Source organism: Physeter macrocephalus, chromosome 4 (assembly GCF_002837175.3).
Source record: "Physeter macrocephalus isolate SW-GA chromosome 4, ASM283717v5, whole genome shotgun sequence".
NCBI classification, from domain to species: Eukaryota; Metazoa; Chordata; class Mammalia; order Artiodactyla; family Physeteridae; genus Physeter; species Physeter macrocephalus.
In genome coordinates this window covers 17,178,405-17,199,795 of record NC_041217.1, presented here as the reverse complement: position 1 = coordinate 17,199,795, position 21,391 = coordinate 17,178,405, and the positions used below count along the sequence as shown (strand labels likewise).

General features: G+C 39.5%; 1 protein-coding gene and 1 long non-coding RNA gene across 8 annotated transcripts in view; one reads left to right on the top strand and one right to left on the bottom strand.

Moving 5' to 3' along the window:
• The window catches only part of RRP15 (ribosomal RNA processing 15 homolog), a 46,605-nt gene extending 29,437 nt beyond the window's left edge, over window positions 1-17,168 (bottom strand). For all 3 annotated transcript variants that reach the window (XM_007126130.4, XM_024130612.3, XM_028488340.2), the window contains exons 1-3: window positions 16,978-17,168; window positions 4,130-4,404; window positions 1,593-1,690 (exon numbers count right to left, since the gene is read on the bottom strand). In XM_007126130.4, coding sequence (XP_007126192.2) covers window positions 1,593-1,690; window positions 4,130-4,404; window positions 16,978-17,155 — 551 coding nt within the window. In that variant the 5' untranslated portion in view covers window positions 17,156-17,168. The remainder of the gene's footprint in view (window positions 1-1,592; window positions 1,691-4,129; window positions 4,405-16,977) is intronic.
• A 246-nt stretch (window positions 17,169-17,414) lies between these two features.
• The window catches only part of LOC102992376 (uncharacterized), a 62,640-nt gene continuing 58,663 nt past the window's right edge, over window positions 17,415-21,391 (top strand). For all 5 annotated transcript variants that reach the window (XR_003679313.2, XR_008617019.1, XR_449132.4 and 2 more), the window contains exons 1-2: window positions 17,415-17,830; window positions 18,607-18,671. This is a non-coding gene — a long non-coding RNA (uncharacterized lncRNA). The remainder of the gene's footprint in view (window positions 17,831-18,606; window positions 18,672-21,391) is intronic.

Below are 21,391 nucleotides of genomic sequence, written 5' to 3'. Positions count from 1 at the left end.
CTCTTTCTTTTTACTTTTTTCAATGTGGCTATAAGAAAATTTTAAACTACACATGTGGATCACATTATATTTCTACTGGACAGCATTGATTTAGACCGTTAACATCCCTTCCAGCTCTAAAATTCTATAACCTATTAATTTTCCTGCTCTAATCATCACTGGCAGAGGCAGTCCGCCACAGGCCCTGAGCATCCCTGCACGTTCTTGCTGGGTTCTTCAAGAACGCAAGGCCCCGACTGCTCTTTACCCGGGCCATTTCTCAGGGTTGTGTTTGCAGCACGCAACCTTGAAAGATGAGGTAATGTCTCCCCCCGGACAAAGAGCAGGCTTGTTACCATTCACCATAAAAGCAACAGATTCCCAGGTACAGAGTTCCTCTCCTGTAACACAACCCACCACAGGCCCAGGCATCCATCTAGGGCACCTGCGCTGCCCCCGTGGGACATGGGGAACCAGTGGGAATGTGAAGCTCTGGCTACTGCTTTTGCCGTGAGTAACAAAGTCCTTTGTCTCTGGCCCACAAGCCTCTTGTCTCCTGCCAGCATCGAAGAAACTTTACCAAGCTGGCTTATTTGTTTATAAGGAGGGTAAAATTCCATACCCTTCACAGCAGGGCTGGGACCAAAGTTAGGAGAGTGAGATGCCCAGGGTATAAAATTTAAGGAGGCACTTATTCTCTGGCACTAATCCTGCACTCTTCTAAGCTCTGCATGGGTATTAATTATTTAATTCTCAGAGAAATCCTATAGGGTAGGTATAATATTCTCTCCTTTTTCTAAGGAAAAATAAACTGAGACAGAGAGAAAGTAAGTAAATGCCCAGGGACACCCAGCTAGCCAGTCAGTGTGCTGGGAGAGGTTAGCGGTCTGGCTCTGCTGCTTGCTCTCTTACCCATCCAGCCTCGCTGTCTTGCTGTACAACACCCAGATGGATTGTTGTAGGCAAACAGGACATGTAAGGGAATTCCACTAAATGTAATTGCTCTATTCTTTAAGCAGCAACCCCACTGTTACCTCCACCGTGGAGCCTGCTGCAACTCCCCTACAGTCTCGTATGTTCCCAACACATCAGACGTACCTTTATTTACAAAGAGACTAGAACTCCTATACATAAGTGGGCAAAGACCACGCAGCAGCCACCAGATTCTATTTATCTTTGAACACAGAGGGCAACAAATGAATGTTTGGTGCCAATGATAAAAAAATGCTGAGTGAAAGGACAGCACGAAGCTGCTATAATGTGTAATTTGTTATGTCATATAGTGCAAAATAACAAAAATAATCATCTAGTGCCATAATTTAAGACAAGCATCCTAAGAGAAATGCAGTAAGAGGTCTGATTATACTGTTCTTGTGACTATAAAGTACAAGATGATATGAAATAGGTTCATACCAAATATCCACTTAGCACATTATATTCTTGCCTCATGAGACCTCCAAAATCTGTGGTTGAATCCAGTATTAAATAGGCAGGCTGAGACATAAATCACTTGGCTCTGAGAAGGCAGACCTTAAGAATCAAATCTAGTCAGAAATGGATCACTACACAGCTTTAGAGTACTTATTTTTGAAAGGGCAAGAACACCGTCTTACCTCGTTGCAATTCTCTGAAGATTTCTCTCAGTTTCTTTGTCTTTGACAACATCTGGCTTTACTCTGCACATCATTTCCCATTCCCGCTTCTTATCAAGCTGTGTTATAAATATTGTTATGTGAAAGAATATTAGGCATTTTTGAAAGTGCAGCATACTTTGATATGATACTCTGTGAAAGGACAAAGGTAATAAATCATTCTGGCTTCGTTTGTCATAAGGACTTTCAAAAACCCACACTTTCAGGGGTTCGGCTCAGGGAGCCTGTGGTTAGCACTCCGAGTGTCATGTGAGAGGCACCAAGTGAGCTGACGGCAGGCTCTCTGACAGCAGGGCCTGGAGAGCCGCCAGCGCAAAGAGCCAGGCAGGATAAGGCGGGGCGTGAGCCAGCCGCACTTCTGCCCTCACCAGATCCTCGGAGGGGAGCGTCACTGAGACCCCAAACTTCCCTCTTCCATAACCACAAGTTTAAATACCGCTCCTCTTCAGTTTTAGAAACTGACTTCCTCAGCAGTCAGAACTATTAAGAATTTGTATCAGCTTTGAAAAGAATAGTGTCATATCCAGATATACCCTGTTTATACAGTGACTATTTTTCTTTTCTCTTATGGCACATCTGACCAATATCCTTGCCATATATGGCATATCGGTCACAAACTACAACAAATTGATTCTTTGCTATAATGCAGAAATAGAAAGGGATCAGGAGATAAGGAAATCCCAAAGACAACATAATCTAATTCAAAACTGTTTTCCGGGGGTATCCTGGTCTCAGGTACTTGATGTGATACACGGCTTCTCCAGGTCCCCTCCTCGGGCCAACCTATCACCAATATCAAATATACTGAATATGATGAACTAATCACCAAGAAGCTCATGAACATCAAAACCAGTAAGAGCCAGTGGAAAAAAGTCTCCTTTTAACTTTTCCTTTTCTCCATTCATTTAATCTCTCATTTTGTATTAATAAAAACATCTGATCACAGTAAAACCAAATCTTTGCTCTTGCTATCAAGATTACTCTGATTCCTTTTTAAAGGAGTAGATTCTTCCCCAAATCATGTAATTTATTTTAACTATCATGAAATTCATTATCAGACTATGCCAGAAATAAAAAAATCTTACTTTTAAAACAGTTGATTCTTAATTTTCTATTGTACCCAGGGGATAACAGGCATGCAGGATCCCAAAATATTTTTTAACTTTGAAATGTACTTTTATACTTATGATTAGAAATAAGTAGCCAATATTCTGGAAACCAGTAATATTTTACATTAAAAAATGATGATAATTTACATAGACTCTACCCAGAAATATACACTGACTGTTTGTGGCTGCTGTGTTGTGTTTCTGGTATCCACACGCATGCTTTCATGCATTATGTGGACAGTACCATCTCTAGCACTCAAAGCTTTGGCCTAGAGCAGAGTTACAGACTTGTTTCTGTTGGCTTCAAAATGCTGTTCTCTCACTGGAACACTAGGACTACAGGTAATTAAGGATTAAAGCCTCTTCTAGCTTTTGCCAGATAAAAAACAAAGATTCAAATTTTCAGTTGAAAAACTATCAGTACGATTTAGAGATAAAACTGATCTTAAATAAAGTACAATGAGAATATCGAATTAATAAAAGAGCACGTTGTTTCTAAGAGCAACACTTGAAAAGTTCCATCATTATATAGCCTCTTACAGAGAGCCAACCAGTACTAGGAACAAAGGAAACATTCATCTTGAAACAAGATAAGGGGATGGTGAACTTAAAAGGAAATAAATGCCATTGAAATCTATTTTTCTTTCATTTTTACCTATAACATAACTCTTGGAAATGAGTACTTTTATATTGTCAGTACTATTGTGGAAAGTTATTTTTCTCTCATTAAAAAATAATACCTATTTCGGTAACCAAATATTTTTAGACATAGAAATACCTCATCAGGGGATATAAAACCTTATTATTGTTTCTGTATCTCCTCTGTAATACACAACAGCAAACTTAAGTTCAACTTTTGGCCTTTCCCTTTCATTAGTAGGCGGCAACAGTCTAACTTCTTCCACCGGTGGTTTAACAAAAGGTACCAGGAACTCAAGTTTATCCAACAGTGAAATAGTTTGTTTTCAGAACTGCAACCAACCCCTGACAATGACATCATCAAAGATTTATACCATAAAACAGATTTTGAGCAAAAAGTAACTAACATGATTCTATTAGTTCAGAATTAATAAAGTTAGTATCTGGACGGCTAAGTTGAATAAGATATTCAAACCCAGGAGTCATTGTCACATGTGTAACTACTTGATTTTAAAAGGATACATTTCCTTGGCGTTTACATTTCTATTGCTTTGCTCAGATGAACAAAAAGTGAGTGTACTCAACAGAATGATTCAGACTAAATTTCTGAACGCAACCTTGGTTATGCACCCTCACATAAAATGCAAGTTACAAACTGTAATGTTAATTGGACAAACACTGCAGGACAATCTGGTGCAGATAAGAACTAGACTAGACAACCTAATCTACAGAACAACTGGTAGGACACACCTGTTTTCTTTTCTCTAGTCTCTCTTGCTTTAACTTCTCTTTTTCCTTTTCCAGCTCTTTGTTTTTGACCAGAATGGTGGGTTTACTTTTAGGAGTCTTCTTGTTAAGGATTTTAGCCATGGCATCTGCCCAGCCCACATTAGTTGCAACACTAGCTTCTATAGCATTTTCACTGCCATCGTCACAGGGCTCAGCTTCATCCTCATTGTCAGCTTCTACTGCTTCCTCACCAGAGGAAAAGTGATCCTTTTCCGATCCACAGCTTCCTACAGAACCTAAGAGTAGAAACAAATTAAACTTTAAAACCAGAGGCAGACCTTGGCAAGGCCATGGTAAGACCCCGGGGGCCCTTCCTAAGGCTAACGTTCTCCATCAGTCTCCATTCTTGCAAGAGGATACTTTTCCGAGTCCCACAGGTGCAGTAATAGTGGAGAATGGCAGGACCCTCCATCCTACTGCCATCCTCCCCCAAAGACCTGGCCCAGCCATGTGGACGGGGAGGCCGCAGTGGCTTCAGCACCCAGGACCCAGGGAATAGAAAAAAATCCAACAGCTCCACCACGTCTTGCCATCAAGGTGGTGACAGACGCTGACATGGTGCCAGTGCAGAGTGTGTTCAAATCCCCAGGCTGTGTGTCCTTAAACTACTGGAAGAGACTAATGAAGGTTACTTTAAAAACAAATAACTGGGCTTCCCTGGTGGCGCAGTGGTTGAGAGTCTGCCTGCCGATGCAGGGGGCACGGGTTCGTGCCCCGGTCCGGGAAGATCCCACGTGCCGCGGAGCGCCTGAGCCCGTGAGCCATGGCCACTGAGCCTGCGCGTCCGGAGCCTGTGCTCCGCAACGGGAGAGGCCACAACAGTGAGAGGCCCGCGTACCGTGATGAAGAGCGGCCCCCACTTGCCGCACTGGAGAAAGCCCTCGCACAAAAAAGAAGACCCAACACAGCCAAAATTAAATAAATAAATAATAATTAAAAATGAATATCTGCTTAAAAACAAACAAACAAATAACAACAAAAACTTTAATCTGTCAAGAAAATGGTATAGTGCTCCCATGGCACAGAGAAGTCAGATTAAGTTCTCTGAGGGCTTTGGCCCAGATGTTTAAAATTCTGAATTTGTGTGCAGAAAAATCTAAAAACCAACTTCCTTTTATCGAATCTGCATATGACATTAACCAACTGGGGTGTTTCAACATTTTTGAAAAATAATCTAATGAAGTGATACGTGCCCAGGGTTTGACTGCACTGCTGGGTGACTGAGTGAAAATATCAAGTTCTGGGTTGAGGATACAAATTCGTATACTGTTGAATTTTCTCATGCAGAACCACCAAAACAGGCATATACAGGTTACCAGCAAACTATGTCATCATGTAAGAGTCAAATGGCTGGGACCAGAGGAGTGGCCTAAACAACAATCCAGCTGGTGACCTTACTCAAAAATCAACTTGCCAAGAAGCTCTGGGTACTTTTACATTTTGCAGCCTATCTCAAATTCTGAAGCTCACTGTACTTTAACAACAAGAACACAAACGCCAGCACAGTATGTGGATAACTATACGATCCAGAGCCTTCTGAAGAGCTTCTGCTTTGTTCTTCAGAAACCTATGGAACTATTAGGAAATACTTCAAAAGTAGTTTTATATCAGCTTATGGCTACGATCAGAGTGAAAGGAACTGAATGTGCAGTCAGCTCTTCAATTCTGAGTGATCCTCCCTAAACTCCTGACTTTAAGCCATGAATTAAGAGAACTGCTGAAAAGACCTTTTAGCTAGTCATCATTATGTTTGCTTTTTGGTATTACTTTTGCATAATACCTTTATTTTTTAATTGTTGAGAATTCATGAAATAAAAGGATGGAAAACAAAACATTTAACATATTGAAACTAAACTTGTAACATTATTAGAAAAAAGCAAATAAAAATATATAAAACAAAACATTTTATAAACATATAAAAATGAGCCTCAAGCATAGCAAAAAATGAAGTATCTTCAAAAAATTAACAGAACAATACAAAACTAGAGTTGAACACAGAGAGCAAAATAATACTTTATATTTTAAAATATAAAGTATGATCTTAAAAAGCATGATCTTAAAACATAAAGTATGTTAACGGTATCAAAAAATATTAAAGGAAATGATAAAGAAGCAAGAATCACTAATAATTCTACTGCCCTAATGTGCTGCTTTTTTTTTTTTTTTTTTTTTTTTGTGGTACGCGGGCCTCTCACTGTTGTGGCCTCTCCTGTTGCGGAGCACAGGCTCCGGACGCACAGGCTCAGCGGCCATGGCTCACGGGCCCAGCTGCTCCGCGGCATGTGGGATCTTCCCGGACGGGGGCACGAACCCGCATCCCCTGCATCGGCAGGCGGACTCTCAACCACTGCGCCACCAGGGAAGCCCATGTGCTGCATATTTCTTGATAAAGAGAAAGAATTTTTTTAAAGAGATATTAATTTGCCACGTATTTAATTTGAAGCCTCCTCTGTATCCTGTACGCTGGGCAAATTTAAGAAATCTGAGAACATGACTAGGATTTGATATGCAAATCTAAGGTGATATAAGAAATCTTACTGCCTGCAATATAAGAAAAAGTATCTAAATTTTGCCGAACAAAAGCTGAAAGCACTATCCCTTCAATGAAAATCTGAGTTTCTGCTATATACCAGATTCCAGAGTCACATTATTTTACCCCCGGAAGCATCTCCTAGGATCAGTGTTCCCTGGAAAGAAGGTTGAGAAACAAAGTTTGGAGAATGTAGTTAGCCGAAAAACATATATGTTAATATTGCATATGTTTATTCCTCAGTCATCAGCACTAGACAGGCACTAATAACAAAATAACAAATTGTTTGAAAAGTACTTCTTCTAAGTAAGCATTTATCCAAATGTAAAGAGGCACAACAGCTTAAAAGTTTGTGTCAATGAAGAATCTCTGAGTGATTAAAAGCAGAAGTCTTTACTAGCTCCTGGTAAAATGTCAAAACTACAACACTGACATCTAGTGTTTTGTCCTGATGAATTCACACACAAATTGCAGCGAATTTCAGTTTCACCTACACTGTAAAGGCAGCCAAAGGCTTTATGGTTGTGTAAGCCACTCCAATTCTCCATTTCTAAACCCTGGCATTTTTCTTTGGTGTGTTTCTTACCCAGCCTGACTACCACAACATGCACGTTATGGACACAATAAATCCATGACGTTTTATAACACCATTTCATACAACCTGCACTTATCCCACCAATTAAAAAAAAAAAATCCCAGAATAATTTACTGAAGTCATAGTTTTTATTTTATTATTTTTTTAAGACGCTCTAGCTCAGAAGGTTTTAGTCACACATTCACTGCCAATGGAAATGATGATATTTTATATAAATTTTAAATGCCAATGTAATGAGGTCTTCCAGCATACTAAAAAACAGGATTTACTTCTAGGATACCAAAGATAATCACTATGCAAATCAGAAAATAGAACTGGTCCTTAAAAATTTACTATAGCCTATGAGGATGAGATTTTTTGAATTGACCATGAACTGATATTTAAAAGAAGTCAAGTGGATGCAGATAAGCAAAAAATTCCTTTGAAGTAGTGTGTGTTATTTTAAACATTAACTCTAATTCTGCATTCTATTTAAAAAATCTGGAAATTAAGGAAGGGCTACAAAGAATGCTTATTGGAAGTAATAACTCAAGGTTCCAACAGAACTTTCTGCATTCATGGAAATGTTCTATTATCAGAGCTGCCCACTAGCCACCAGCCACAAGAGCCTACTGAGTACTTCAAATGTGGCTAGTACAGCTGAGTCACTGAATTTTTAACTTTATTTAATTTTAATTACTTTAAATTTAAAGTGACTAGTGGCTATGATATTGGACAGGGCAGGGTTAGACCTCTGAGATAATGAGGTAGACATAGGCACTTCTCCATCTCTTCCTGCCTTTTCCCCAAACTTCCACCAGCCTTTCAAACTTGCCATCTGTCCCTGATCCCAGATATATGGTTAGCTGCTGGCAGAAAAGTGAGCTATTTACCTTAGCCTTTGGAACCGGGATGAAGTTTTTAAAGAAGACTCGCAGTCCTTCAATATTTACCAAGTAATCGTGAATGAAGACGAAGGAACGGGAAAATGAAAAATCAAATTCTCCTTGAAGAAGCCAAATGTTTAGTAGGATATATAAATCAGTTAAAACCAATTGTAAAATTTGGTTTTACAATCTGTAAAATTTGTAAGTGTTCTTCTAAAAGAAAAACGATGAAAAGGGTGATTGTTTAGGGGTATCTTTTACAAAGATGATTTCAAGTTGTTTCTTAAAAGTAAAGCAAGAGTTTGAATGACAAGAGAAGGAAAAAGGCCAAAGAAATAAGTTTCTACAATGAGGCCAACTGAAAGAGGCAGAGGGCAAGATCACTGAATCTAGAACATCCTTGATTTGAGTCAATGCTCTGTATTAAAATTAAAACGATTATTGTAATCATCATTATTATTGACATTCCAGGCAGAAGAAACCAACATGTCCAAAAGCATGGGAATGTTGAAGAAGGTAAGATATTTATAAAATAACAAGAAGTTCACACTGGCTGAAACTGGATATTTGGGGACTGGATGGTAAGAACTGGGTACAAAAAGCTGGTTGGTTTACATAAATAAGCTGGTCTGATTTATCATCCAAGAAATAAAATATACATCAAGCACCAAGTTCTGCACTATAGGTGTGTACTTCCAGTAAGTGGCCAAACTGCTAGTGCTTTTTTCTCTTACCACCTACCTCAAGTCCTTACTTTAAAAAAAGTTTCTCTATTGGATTAAGAAGGTGGTTCTTTTAAAATACAAATATCATCTGGGAGCATTAAGGCTATTTGTTAACCTTGATATTACTTCACACCTTTAGAATTTATTCTAAATCAAACAGAACTCTCATAAAAATTTGACTGAGATCAGCTAGCAGTGGTTAAAGAGTAAAGACACAGAACTCAGGCTGCCTGATTCAATCTTAACTCCAGACACAAATCTATGTGACTTTTCTGAAGATTTTTATGTTCTCAACCTTAATTTCCTTGTCTGTACAAATGGCAATAAAATAGTATCTACTTCTTCGGTTTTGTGATAATTAAATGAGTTAATATATACAAAGCTCTTAACGAGTGCCTAGCCCATAGTAAATGTTTACATGTCAATTACACACCACACACAGGACACAAACAATGTGGCTGTGGAGAAGAGAGGAACAAAGAAGAAATAACTCTGGTGGCTGGAATCTACAGGACATGTGAGGTGCTGAATGGGAAGCTTTAGATGATCAGTTCCAGCACAGGGGTTAAGAGCTCAGATTACAAAATTAGGCAGACTTGGCACTATGTCCTGTTACCATTACTTCCTACCAGCATAATCTTGGGCAGGTTACCTAATCCCTGTGTCTCTGTAAAATGGGAATAAAAACAGTACCTACCTCACTGGGTTGTTATGAGGATTAAATAACACAGGAAAAGCACTTAGCACAGCCCTGGCACATAGTAGGCACTAAACAGATGACAGTAACCAGAAGACAGACAAAGATACAAAGAACCTGGGAGCCAGAGCAGGGGGGAATCCCAAAAGCTTTAAAAAGGATGCCAAAAAACACGGGGGAAGGGGGAATAAATGTTCCTTCCACTATAATTCTACCCACAGTCTTGGCTATCGTCTATAACCCATGCACCAGGCGTTCATGGTGAGAAGCCACCTTTGACTCTCTTTCAGAAGTGGTCGATGCCTCCATCCTACAGTTTTCCGAGCACTCTAAAACATGTGTTTAGGGCTAGGTGCTATTTAAAACACTTTTTATGCGTTATCATTTAATCCTCACAATACTCTTTGAGTTGCTATTATTATTCTATTTACAAAGGGAACGGTTCTCAAGCTTAGAAAAGTTACAAAAAAAAGTCCAAAGTCACAAAGTTAATAAGGTAGGATGATAGGGCTGTTGCTTTCTAAGGCACTACAAAGCTTTGAATCAAAGATTCAGCTCAGACTAATGTATACTGAACTAATGCAGAAAGTATTCACAAAATAGCTTAATAAAGCTGGAATTAAAAAGGAATTTCTCTCTAGGCCACAGTTAACAGAACAGCCATTGCCCGCGCCCATTCTCATTTCGACCCTAGTTATGCAGAGCTCTGCAAAACCACTGCTCCCCACTCCAGGTGTAAATCATCTGTTCCGCTCATGTCACGTGATCTTTCCTGCCCATTAGTACTTAATTTAGAATATTCAAAATTGATACTTGAAAACTTTTTTAAAAAGCATTTACCTCTAAAAATAAATAAATAAATAAATAAATAAAGTTACCCCAGGTTTCCATAAAAATAACCAAAAATAAAATGAAAGTTCTACCACAGGACAAACTATCGGATGTGATTACTGTGTGCTATCTGGGCCAGCCAGAGCAGACAGAGCCTGGAAGTAGTCTGTTTCCTGAGTCTGTCCTATAAATTGCTAAACCACTCAAGGAGGACTATGACACACTTCATTTCTTAGGCATGTTCCTTTGCTATTTAAGTAACTTAAACGATGAAGGAGGCTATAAGCTACAGTTTGATGAAAAGCCCATTTATCTGCTAGGTTACTATATCTTGAATACTGTTTTGTAGTTTATCAAAAATGAAGGGATAGCTCCTAGGACCTTCTAAACCGATTGTTATCAAGTCTTGTGTTAGAAGTATATGGCCATTTTTCAAGTATGTAACCAGATAATTCAGAAAATAATGAAATTACCATTCCTCCCTACTAGTTTATAGGCATATGGACACATTCTGTGAGGGAGGGGTCAATCACTTCATGGCACTGGATCAAGGCTTTTTTCTCTTGGGTTGATTCACTGACTACAGAGGTTTTTTTCTTTTAATAAAGACTATTAGTTTAAGAAGCAAGTTGGGCTTCCCTGGTGGCGCAGTGGTTGAAAATCTGCCTGCTAATGCAGGGGACACGGGTTTGAGCCCTCGTCTGGGAGGATCCCACATGCCGCCCACAGTCTTGGCTATCGTCTATAACCCATGCACCAGGCGTTCATGGTGAGAAGCCACCTTTGACTCTCTTTCAGAAGTGGTCGATGCCTCCATCCTACAGTTTTCCGAGCACTCTAAAACATGTGTTTAGGGCTAGGTGCTATTTAAAACACTTTTTATGCGTTATCATTTAATCCTCACAATACTCTTTGAGTTGCTATTATTATTCTATTTACAAAGGGAACGGTTCTCAAGCTTAGAAAAGTTACAAAAAAAAGTCCAAAGTCACAAAGTTAATAAGGTAGGATGATAGGGCTGTTGCTTTCTAAGGCACTACAAAGCTTTGAATCAAAGATTCAGCTCAGACTAATGTATACTGAACTAATGCAGAAAGTATTCACAAAATAGCTTAATAAAGCTGGAATTAAAAAGGAATTTCTCTCTAGGCCACAGTTAACAGAACAGCCATTGCCCGCGCCCATTCTCATTTCGACCCTAGTTATGCAGAGCTCTGCAAAACCACTGCTCCCCACTCCAGGTGTAAATCATCTGTTCCGCTCATGTCACGTGATCTTTCCTGCCCATTAGTACTTAATTTAGAATATTCAAAATTGATACTTGAAAACTTTTTTAAAAAGCATTTACCTCTAAAAATAAATAAATAAATAAATAAATAAAGTTACCCCAGGTTTCCATAAAAATAACCAAAAATAAAATGAAAGTTCTACCACAGGACAAACTATCGGATGTGATTACTGTGTGCTATCTGGGCCAGCCAGAGCAGACAGAGCCTGGAAGTAGTCTGTTTCCTGAGTCTGTCCTATAAATTGCTAAACCACTCAAGGAGGACTATGACACACTTCATTTCTTAGGCATGTTCCTTTGCTATTTAAGTAACTTAAACGATGAAGGAGGCTATAAGCTACAGTTTGATGAAAAGCCCATTTATCTGCTAGGTTACTATATCTTGAATACTGTTTTGTAGTTTATCAAAAATGAAGGGATAGCTCCTAGGACCTTCTAAACCGATTGTTATCAAGTCTTGTGTTAGAAGTATATGGCCATTTTTCAAGTATGTAACCAGATAATTCAGAAAATAATGAAATTACCATTCCTCCCTACTAGTTTATAGGCATATGGACACATTCTGTGAGGGAGGGGTCAATCACTTCATGGCACTGGATCAAGGCTTTTTTCTCTTGGGTTGATTCACTGACTACAGAGGTTTTTTTCTTTTAATAAAGACTATTAGTTTAAGAAGCAAGTTGGGCTTCCCTGGTGGCGCAGTGGTTGAAAATCTGCCTGCTAATGCAGGGGACACGGGTTTGAGCCCTCGTCTGGGAGGATCCCACATGCCGCAGAGCAACTAGGCCCGTGCGCCACAACTACTGAGCCTGTGCGTCTGGAGCCTGTGCTCCGTAACAAGAGAGGCCGCGATAGTGAGAGGCCCACGCACCGCGATGAAGAAGAGTGGCCCCCGCTTGCCACAACTAGAGAAAGCCCTCGCACAGAAACGAAGACCCAACACAGCAAAAATAAATAAATTAATAAACTCCTACCCCCAACATCTTAAAAAAAAAATAAGCAGCAGCAGCAAGTAGGTATTGTGTCTAAACCTCCAACAGTGCATAAATTCCATAAATGTGAGTAGGTCAATTTTCTACCTTTTTCTACCTTTCTTACACAATGTGTCAAAAGAAATTAAAGCCAGAAGATAAAAAATAAAGTTAAAACAACACATGGGTTATATCTGTGTGTTTTCTATGGAATTTAAGTAGCACCTTGCTAAAGGAAGTTGCTTTCAAATGTTGATATAAGGCACATCCCTATCAATTTTTATGAACCAATTAAAATTCAAAAATAAGTCTCTAATTCAATTTCCTGATGAGCTGGTACACTTTAATAATAAGCCTATAATTTGCTGATTCCTCATGTGTCTGAAGTCAGATTCAATCGTCTGCCTTTATAATCTCTCAGAATCCATTCTCCATAAATTTCTGATAACTTAAGAGTTCTGCCAAGGCCACATGTACACCAATATCTGAACTAGAAAAGCTGTTTCCAAGGGTCACTTTTCCAGAAATATCTGATTTCACAAGAGGAAAAAAATCAATTTCTTATATTAAATAGCAAATTCTGAGTTAAACCAAAGGAAAACGTCCCATCCAAAGGACCTACATTACTGAATTTATTAAATAAAAGGCCCTTTATTATTTATGTCTATTGAAGAGACACATTCTAAATCCTGAAAGAAACAGCAGAGGGAGACAACTAAGTAGAAACCTAAAGGACACAGAGAAGCTGGTTACAAGAGTGAAGAAACAGAGCAGCTAGTAGGACAGCATAAGCACGGCCAGGAGGGAGGAGAGCAAGTGTGCTCACGGAACGAGGAGTTCGGAAACCGTGACACTAGTGAGCTGGGGGGCAACAGGGTGTGAGCCTTGAGGAGTAAGCAGCCGTCAGGCCGTGGAGGCTGGGTGTGCAGACTATCAGCGTTCACAGTGATACAGTCCATCCTCCTCATTCACTGGATTCTGTATTTGGGAAAATGAAATTATGCATTCAGCCTTGCAAATATTAAGTGTGAGGTATCTATGGAACAACTAAGCATAGACAACCCACAGTTGTCAAAATCACTATTATTAATCCTGAATTTTACCACAAATACATGACTAAATGATTAGATTATGGAGTAAGAAGGACAGAATTAAGAGACAACATCCTGCAACTATGGACTGAACAGTTTTCCACTGGGGGGCATAATGGAAACAGTATCTCCAAGCCTCTGTCTCCTCATCTGTAAAACAGACACGCCATAAGCTACCTTGCAGGGTTACCAGAGGAAATTCTAACCTTTTTTCTGGAGAAAGCTCTAGCTTGTAAACATCACGGTTATCAAGGGCTGGAAGGCTTATTGGGTGGTCAAGAGATGGGACTAGCAGTTTTATTAGATCAGAAAAAATGTCATGATCATTAATCCAAATATTTATGAGTAGGTGCCTTGTGCCAAACATTAAATGCTTTACATATATGAGCTCATTGAATCTTTGCAACAATCCTGAGGAGACACTTATCACCTCCATTTTAGGGATGAGGAAACTGAGGCAGGTCATAGTAAATAAGCAGTACAAACACAGGTGCCTCTTATACAACTGAGTAAAAGTGATCATTCATTTCTAGAGATAATACATGGATATTAGGAGAAAAGAAGGAAGGTTGGAAGAAGCGAGGAAGGAATGAAGACTACACAGTTATAAACAGCGGAAGGAATGCTACAGAAATCTGACCACAAAAACACCCCTTAGTGATGGAACCTTCCTGAGTGGAAGAAAAATCTGTCACAACACCAAGGTTTCCTCATACCCAATCTTTCTTAAGATTCTATGCCCCTGCTCTTACTTTCCGGAGAGCTTTTTTTTTCATCATCTCTATCCTCCTGGTTCCTCAACCGTATCAGCGGAGTCAGGGGTCAGAGTAAAGGCTCTAGAGCAAACTTCAATAATGGTTGTGTCATTTACCAACTTGTGTATCCGCTTATGCATTGGGGGAGCAAGATAAAACCGCTCTGTGTCTCAGTTTCTTATAAGTAAAATGAGGATAATAATAACCCTGTCTCACAGGGTTGTTGTCAGAATTAAAGTGATACGTAGGGAGCTTAGCACAGTACCTAAGCTAATATTATTGTTATTATTACCTACTTCCTCTAACAGTATAGTACACCCAAAATTTATGGTGCTACAAGTTTATTTGGAAGTTGGTTATGTGGAAAATTGAATGCTTTCCTTCTGAAACACATTTCAAGTGGGGACCTTCTCTCTGTCTTCCCTGTACTTTCCTAGTGCAATCCCTAAGAGTTTTGCAGTTGCCTGATTGTTCTGGCTCTCTATGGCAGTCACCATACAGTTAGCAGTGATGTTTATAAAGATGTGTCACCCTCTTGCTTAAAAGGTCTCAAGCGCTCCATACTGCCTACAAATAGAGAATCCTATTTCCTTCATATGGCAAACAAGGTCCTTTACAATCTGGCTTTATCCTCTGTTCCTAGTCTCAGTGACTCCTCTGAAGAGCTAGAGCCATAGCCAACAATTCATCTCAACCTAACCAGCCATGCGTTTTAAGAAGCTGCATGCCACTGTATGTGCTTTTCCTATGTCTGAGAAAACTGTCCTCTCCACCCCTAGACTTAGAAAACTAAGGCTTCAATGAAATGACACCTTACTTATCAATGTTTATTCAGCAAGAAAACGTACTTAGTACCAAAATGTGTAAGGAAGGCCCTATGAAAATAAAGATACATAAGACAGCGTTCCAGCACTTGAACTTATATCCAAAAGGAGAGAGACACGTTAAAATAAAATAATAATACAGTATATTATGAGTAATATGTATAAGATAGAAGGAAGCTAATACAGTATATTATGAGTAATATGTATAAGATAGGAGGAAGCAATGCCTAGGCTGGGTTCTATAGGATATGGATTTCTCTGTCTCCATCCTTACCATTTTTAACTGGACCAGGATCATGGTAAATATAACCTTTATAATGAGCGCTTAATAATACTCAATACATTGTATTACAGTCCTGTGTTTAATATCTATCTTCCCTGAGACTGTAATTCTAGGGCAGGAATTTACTCATCCTTTGTATCCTCAACACCCAGAGGGTGACCAGAATACAGAAGAACACAATTGTTCATTGAACTGAATTGAATAATAAGGTCTCTATATTAGCCAAAAGCCTTCTTAACCCAAAATGTAATTGAACTATAATAGCAAGAGAACCCTAGAACCTAATCATATTTACAATAATGCACTGAGAAGTCAGGACAGCTCTAACTTGAAATTATCCAGTACTTGAATAGAGAAATCTACTTTCCACATAAATCTGTAAGCAATACTGATATCCTGCTCCAAATGTAGTAGTATTTCTTTCTCTGCCAACCTCACAGGAACTAGTCTATTGAGTTCAAAAAATATTGGGAGGTGTTCCAATCCCTGCTCAACGAATAGTCTGTTTTCCTTAACTCCTTTGGCAGGAGATAAGGATTCCAATTACCTAGGGACTGCAGTAGTATATGACAGTTTTCTTCTTCTTAGTCCTGGAAGTCGAGGTTTATTCACTCATTTACTTAAATACCTGCGAAGGGTGCACAACACAGCAGGCACTGTCTTAGGCACTGGGTACAGAGCAGTCTCTCCTCTTATGGAACTTACATTCCAGCTGGGAGAGACACACAGCAAATATACAATGTCAGAGGGTTTGAGAAACGCTGAGAAAAATAAAGCAGCGTAATAAGTCAAAAAGTGAAGGCAGGGAGACACGGAGAAGAGTAGTGGTGTACATTAGATAGGGTGGTCAGGGACAAGTCTCGCAGACAAGGCATTGAATCAGAGACTGAAGGAGTGAGAGACAGAGAGAGCCATGCAAGCACCTGAAAAGTATACCATCCGTCTTCCTCTTTCGGCCTTTTGCTCCTTGCTCCATATGAGAACTAACTCATTCTTGTAATTTCAAATATCCCCCTTCCTTTCGTCTCTCGCCACTGTAAGCTTCTTTTTGCTGCTATAAGACGCAGCAGTTTCATCTGTTTTAATTCATTACAGTGACGATAAAAATGTCTAATAAAAGAACTTGGAAGCTTTAACACGCAACAGGGATCCTTCCCTGAACACCACTTTCCCAAGCCTTCTCAAGGAGCCAAAGTCGCCCCTTCGCCGTCCTGAGGAGACGAAATTCGGGCGGCTGGCGGCAAATGCATTCGCATCCCCTACTTCCCGCAAACTCATGCCGGCCTTTCCTCTGAGCAGCCAAACTCAGCCCTCGTACGTTACCTTCATTATCGGCAGCATCTTTGTCCTTACCTTCCAGCTCCGATGCTGCAGCCGGGGATACCATTTTCATCTTCCCCTTCTTCTTTAGTGAATTTTTCAGCTTTTTCCCCGCACTCACACGTGACTCTCGAACGACCGCGGCCATGATTCCTAACCGGAAGCGTCCCGTGAGCGTTGCGTCCGGCGGTAACACAAGAGACTTCGGCATCTAGTTCCGGAGAAACAAGGTTCCGGGGCGGTGCTGTTTGAGTTCTTGGGCTGGAGGCTCACAATATGGATTGGAAAGAGGACTGATTGGTTGTCTTTACGTGCTATCTGCTCCAGTAAAAAACAATAATAAAAATCAGTGAATATACGTTCTCAGCCGACTCCTCTGCCAGCTCGCCCTTGTCCTGGTCCGCCGCCTCACTCCGACCCCAACCCGACCCGGTCCACTTTCATTTCCTCCCCACTGCTGTTTCCGTATCTGCTGCCCTATTTCATGTTGGTTTATGGTGTTGGACTAACGTCCCGAACGTGCCTACTAAACGCACTAGAAGCGAGGAAGCGAGGACAATTGCATGAGGGGTCGATAGTTAGAATATGAGAATGTCCTCCCCTCTCCTCTGATCACGGCCAGCAACTCCAGATCTTTCTTAAAACTTTGACCCGATAATCTCCCTCTGATTAAGCCCTGAGTGGCTTCCAATTGCAAACCGAATAGAACCTCGCTTTCTTCCCCTGGGTCGGGAGTGTGAAGGGTTCCGGCCTTCACCCCTCCCTTCCACCTAGCTCCTCCCCGCCCGCTCAAGGCGCCCGACCGCGCGGTGTAGACCGAGGAAACAGAAGCTTTGCACTCCGCGGGCTGCTCCTGCCTCCCTCCGGGGGCCAGCTTCTCCCTGAGGTCAGCCTTTGACACCAGCTTTCCCAGCCTCGCTTTCCCTCGAAGCTGCTCCCACAAGCTGCCCCTATTTCCTTTCCCTAACTTGTCGGCTCCTGGATAATAAGGGCCATATATCATTCACTACCCTACCCCCGAGGCCAGCAACGGAGCCTGGCCCGTAGTAAGAACCCAAACATATTTTTGGAAGAAATGAATGAATGAATGAATGACAGGATACAATCATTCACAAAGTTAATGAGTCAAAGGGATAATGTAGCAAACTCTTACATCGTGTTCCATCGGCTAGGCGTATTCTAAAGGCTTTCCCTAAGCTTAGCATTTTCCTGGAAGAGCATTTCTTGTTTTTCTTTAATACCCAGAATTTCTAAAGGGGGAGGGGGCACACTTTTTCTTTGGGTGCTGTTATCACTCTGCTCCTTTTATCTGCTATTACTATCTTCTTTAGAGTTCTCTTCACGTCTTACTAGCCAATCCCTTGTTATTCCAATCCTCTGTTAAAGTTAACAATTCTGTATGTTAAACTTTCCGAATCAAATTACTAAGTGGTTTCCATCTCCTGATTGGCCTTAACTGATACAAAGATCAGTGTTGTGATGGAAATATTATCAGTACCCAAATACTGTCCCTACCAGCCTGCAGCACCGTTAAACCGTTCCGTTAAGGTTTAGTTATTTTTAGAAGAGGGGGGGGTATTCAGAGTAGAGTTCCTTGTTAACATGCAAATATTTATAGAACGATAACAGATAAAATAATTTCTTCTGGATGATTTGTTGCAGCTTGGCTGATGTGAGTGCATTGAAGAGCTTTGAACTACTGGACATGGAACAGATAAGAGGGAGAGGTAATTGCACAGTGTATCCAGAGCAGGGGGTGCTGGGTCTGCAAGGTCTGCATGCTCTGGAAAGATATTCTGGGTTAAGTAAGAATTCTTGGGTTCTCTACAGAGAAAGGAATCTATAAAAGGAGAGTAAAGAGAAAGAAGATATCTCAGGATCATAGGGAATATCATCAGGGTTGCTATGTGGGAAGGCACAAGAACGAGGGGTCAGGATAGAGAGTTACGAGAAGAGCAGTGCTAGGTCTCTAAACACTAGTGGGACACATTCCCCCAAAGAAGTGACTGTCATCAAATGTGGACTCACAGGAAAAGAAATCATAACTAACTATTTAATTGATTTTGTCACTTTAACAAGAGATGTAAAGGAAAACTTAAAAAAAGAAAAAAAAAAAAAAAAAAAGAAATGATGTACTATATTCCTGAAAGACAGATCAAATTTTCTAAAGCTATTTATTTATTCCAACAAAAGTGCCATTGGAAGGTTTGGGGAGAAGAAAGGAAAAGAGCAAAGTCTTGATAAAATAATTCTAAGGTTCAAAATAAGTAAATGATAATAATATTTTTTAAAAAGAGGAGTCTTGAGACAAAGCTTGCCTGTTCAGATATTAGAATATACTATACATAAAGCTACAATAATTAAAATGTACAGATCAAAAGAAAAAATAAGTGATAATGAAACAAATTCTAGAATATGTAAAAACTTAAAATATTATGCAGGAACTATCATGAGGAAAAGAGAGAAGAGAAAAATTCTGCAAAACTTATTTTAGTAAAATTAACTGTTTAGTGAGAAAAGAAATTAGAGGCTCACATCTTACCCTAAAATTAATTCCAGAATTAAATATGAAATAAATGTAAGGAAGAAAAAAGAAGTGAAAGTCTGATTTACTGGATTGTAGAAACAACTTTCCAAGTTTAAAATCGATGGAAGTAATTCTGAAAAAGAGAACAATAGATCTAATTATATAAAAACCAAAAACTGTGTATCTAAGAAAATGACCAAAATATAAAGGTAAATAGAATGTGAACAAGACAGAAAATCGATTTTGAGATGACTACATAAAGAATTCATATGACTTTCACATCTGGTCAAGGTGGAGTAACAGGGAGCAAATTTATCCTCCCACCTGAAACAAAAAAATAGACAAAATAAACAGAGCAACAGTTTTCAAGAACCAGACATTAGATAATGAAGGATAATGACCAATGAGAGGTGGGAAACAAACTAGGTGATCCCATGATCTCCTCAGCGTACTGCTTCCAGACCTGGGCACAGAGAGAGGGGATCGAAGCTGAGCCTGGAAGACTTTTCAAGTTGGAAAGATACAGCTGAGAGTCAGAGAAGACCAAGGCAACTAGAGTTAGCAGGATAGAGTACCAGAGAGAAGAGAGACAACTCAGGAGATCTGTGAAGAGGCTCCCTCAGGGATTTAGGTCAGTACTGATCAACACATACATGTGAGAAACTACCCAAGAACCACCCAAAAGAATTAGAGTCAACAGCTACTTATGCACACGTGGGACTGGGAATGGTGCCTATTCCCACCAGCCAGACTGGCAAAATCTCACAACTCACAGGGTATTGGTTAGAGTATCTGTCAAAAACTTAAGGGTATGAGATTTTATCTTATTTGCAAGGTAACAAGAAGCCTGCCAAAATTTCATGAATGCTGGTAGAAGACACAAGACTTTTGGGTAAGAGAGGAAGGACAGTTTATTTATTATTCAGAGCAATAGCAGTACAGTAGCAAGAGTATCAGCAATTTTTTAGACAATTCTCCGAGCCCCAGCACAGAGTGACGCACAAAGAGCTAGATAACATTTGCACATGCAATGGGTTGACTTACAGGAGAGGGGCTTGAGCTATTTACAATAGCATCAAAAACTACAAAATACTTAGGGGTAAAAGATGTGAAAGACCTATATGCTGAAGACTACAAAGCATTGCTGAGCCAAAATTAAAGACGATCCAAATAAATGGAGAGATCTACCATGTTCATGGATCAGAAGATGCAACACTATTATCTATTCTTCCCAAATTGATCTATAGATTCAATGAAATCCCAATCAAAATTCCAACAGACTTTTTTTGTAGAAATTGAAAATCCGATTCTAAAATTCGTATGAAAATTCAAAAATCCTAGAATAGCAAAAAAACAAATGAAAAAGAAAGACAAAGTTGAAGAGTTAGCACTACATAATTTCAAGACATTATAAGCCTACAGTTATTAAAACGGTATAGTATGGCCATCAAGTAGACAAATAGATCAACTGAACAAAATAGAAAGTCAGGGAATAAAAACACACACATATATATATACTTATTTATATACTGATTCTATATATATATGTATATATATACTGATTTCTATATATATATACTGATTTTATATATATATATATATATTGATATACATATAAAGAAGAAAGATCTAAAATCAGTAATCTAACTTTCTACTTTAGGAAACTAGAAGGAAAAAAGCAAATTAAATCAAAGTAAGCAGAAGAAAAGAAATAATAAGCGTTAGAGCAGAAATCACTAAAATTGAAAGGAGGATCTCAATAGAGAAAATCGATGAAACCGAAAGCTGGTTCTTTGAAAAGATCAATAACATGGATAAGCCTCTAGCCAGGCTAAGAATAAAAGAACTTCAAGTTCAAAAATTACAAATATTAGAAACAAAAGAGAGGACATCACTACAGATCCTATGGATGTAAAAAGT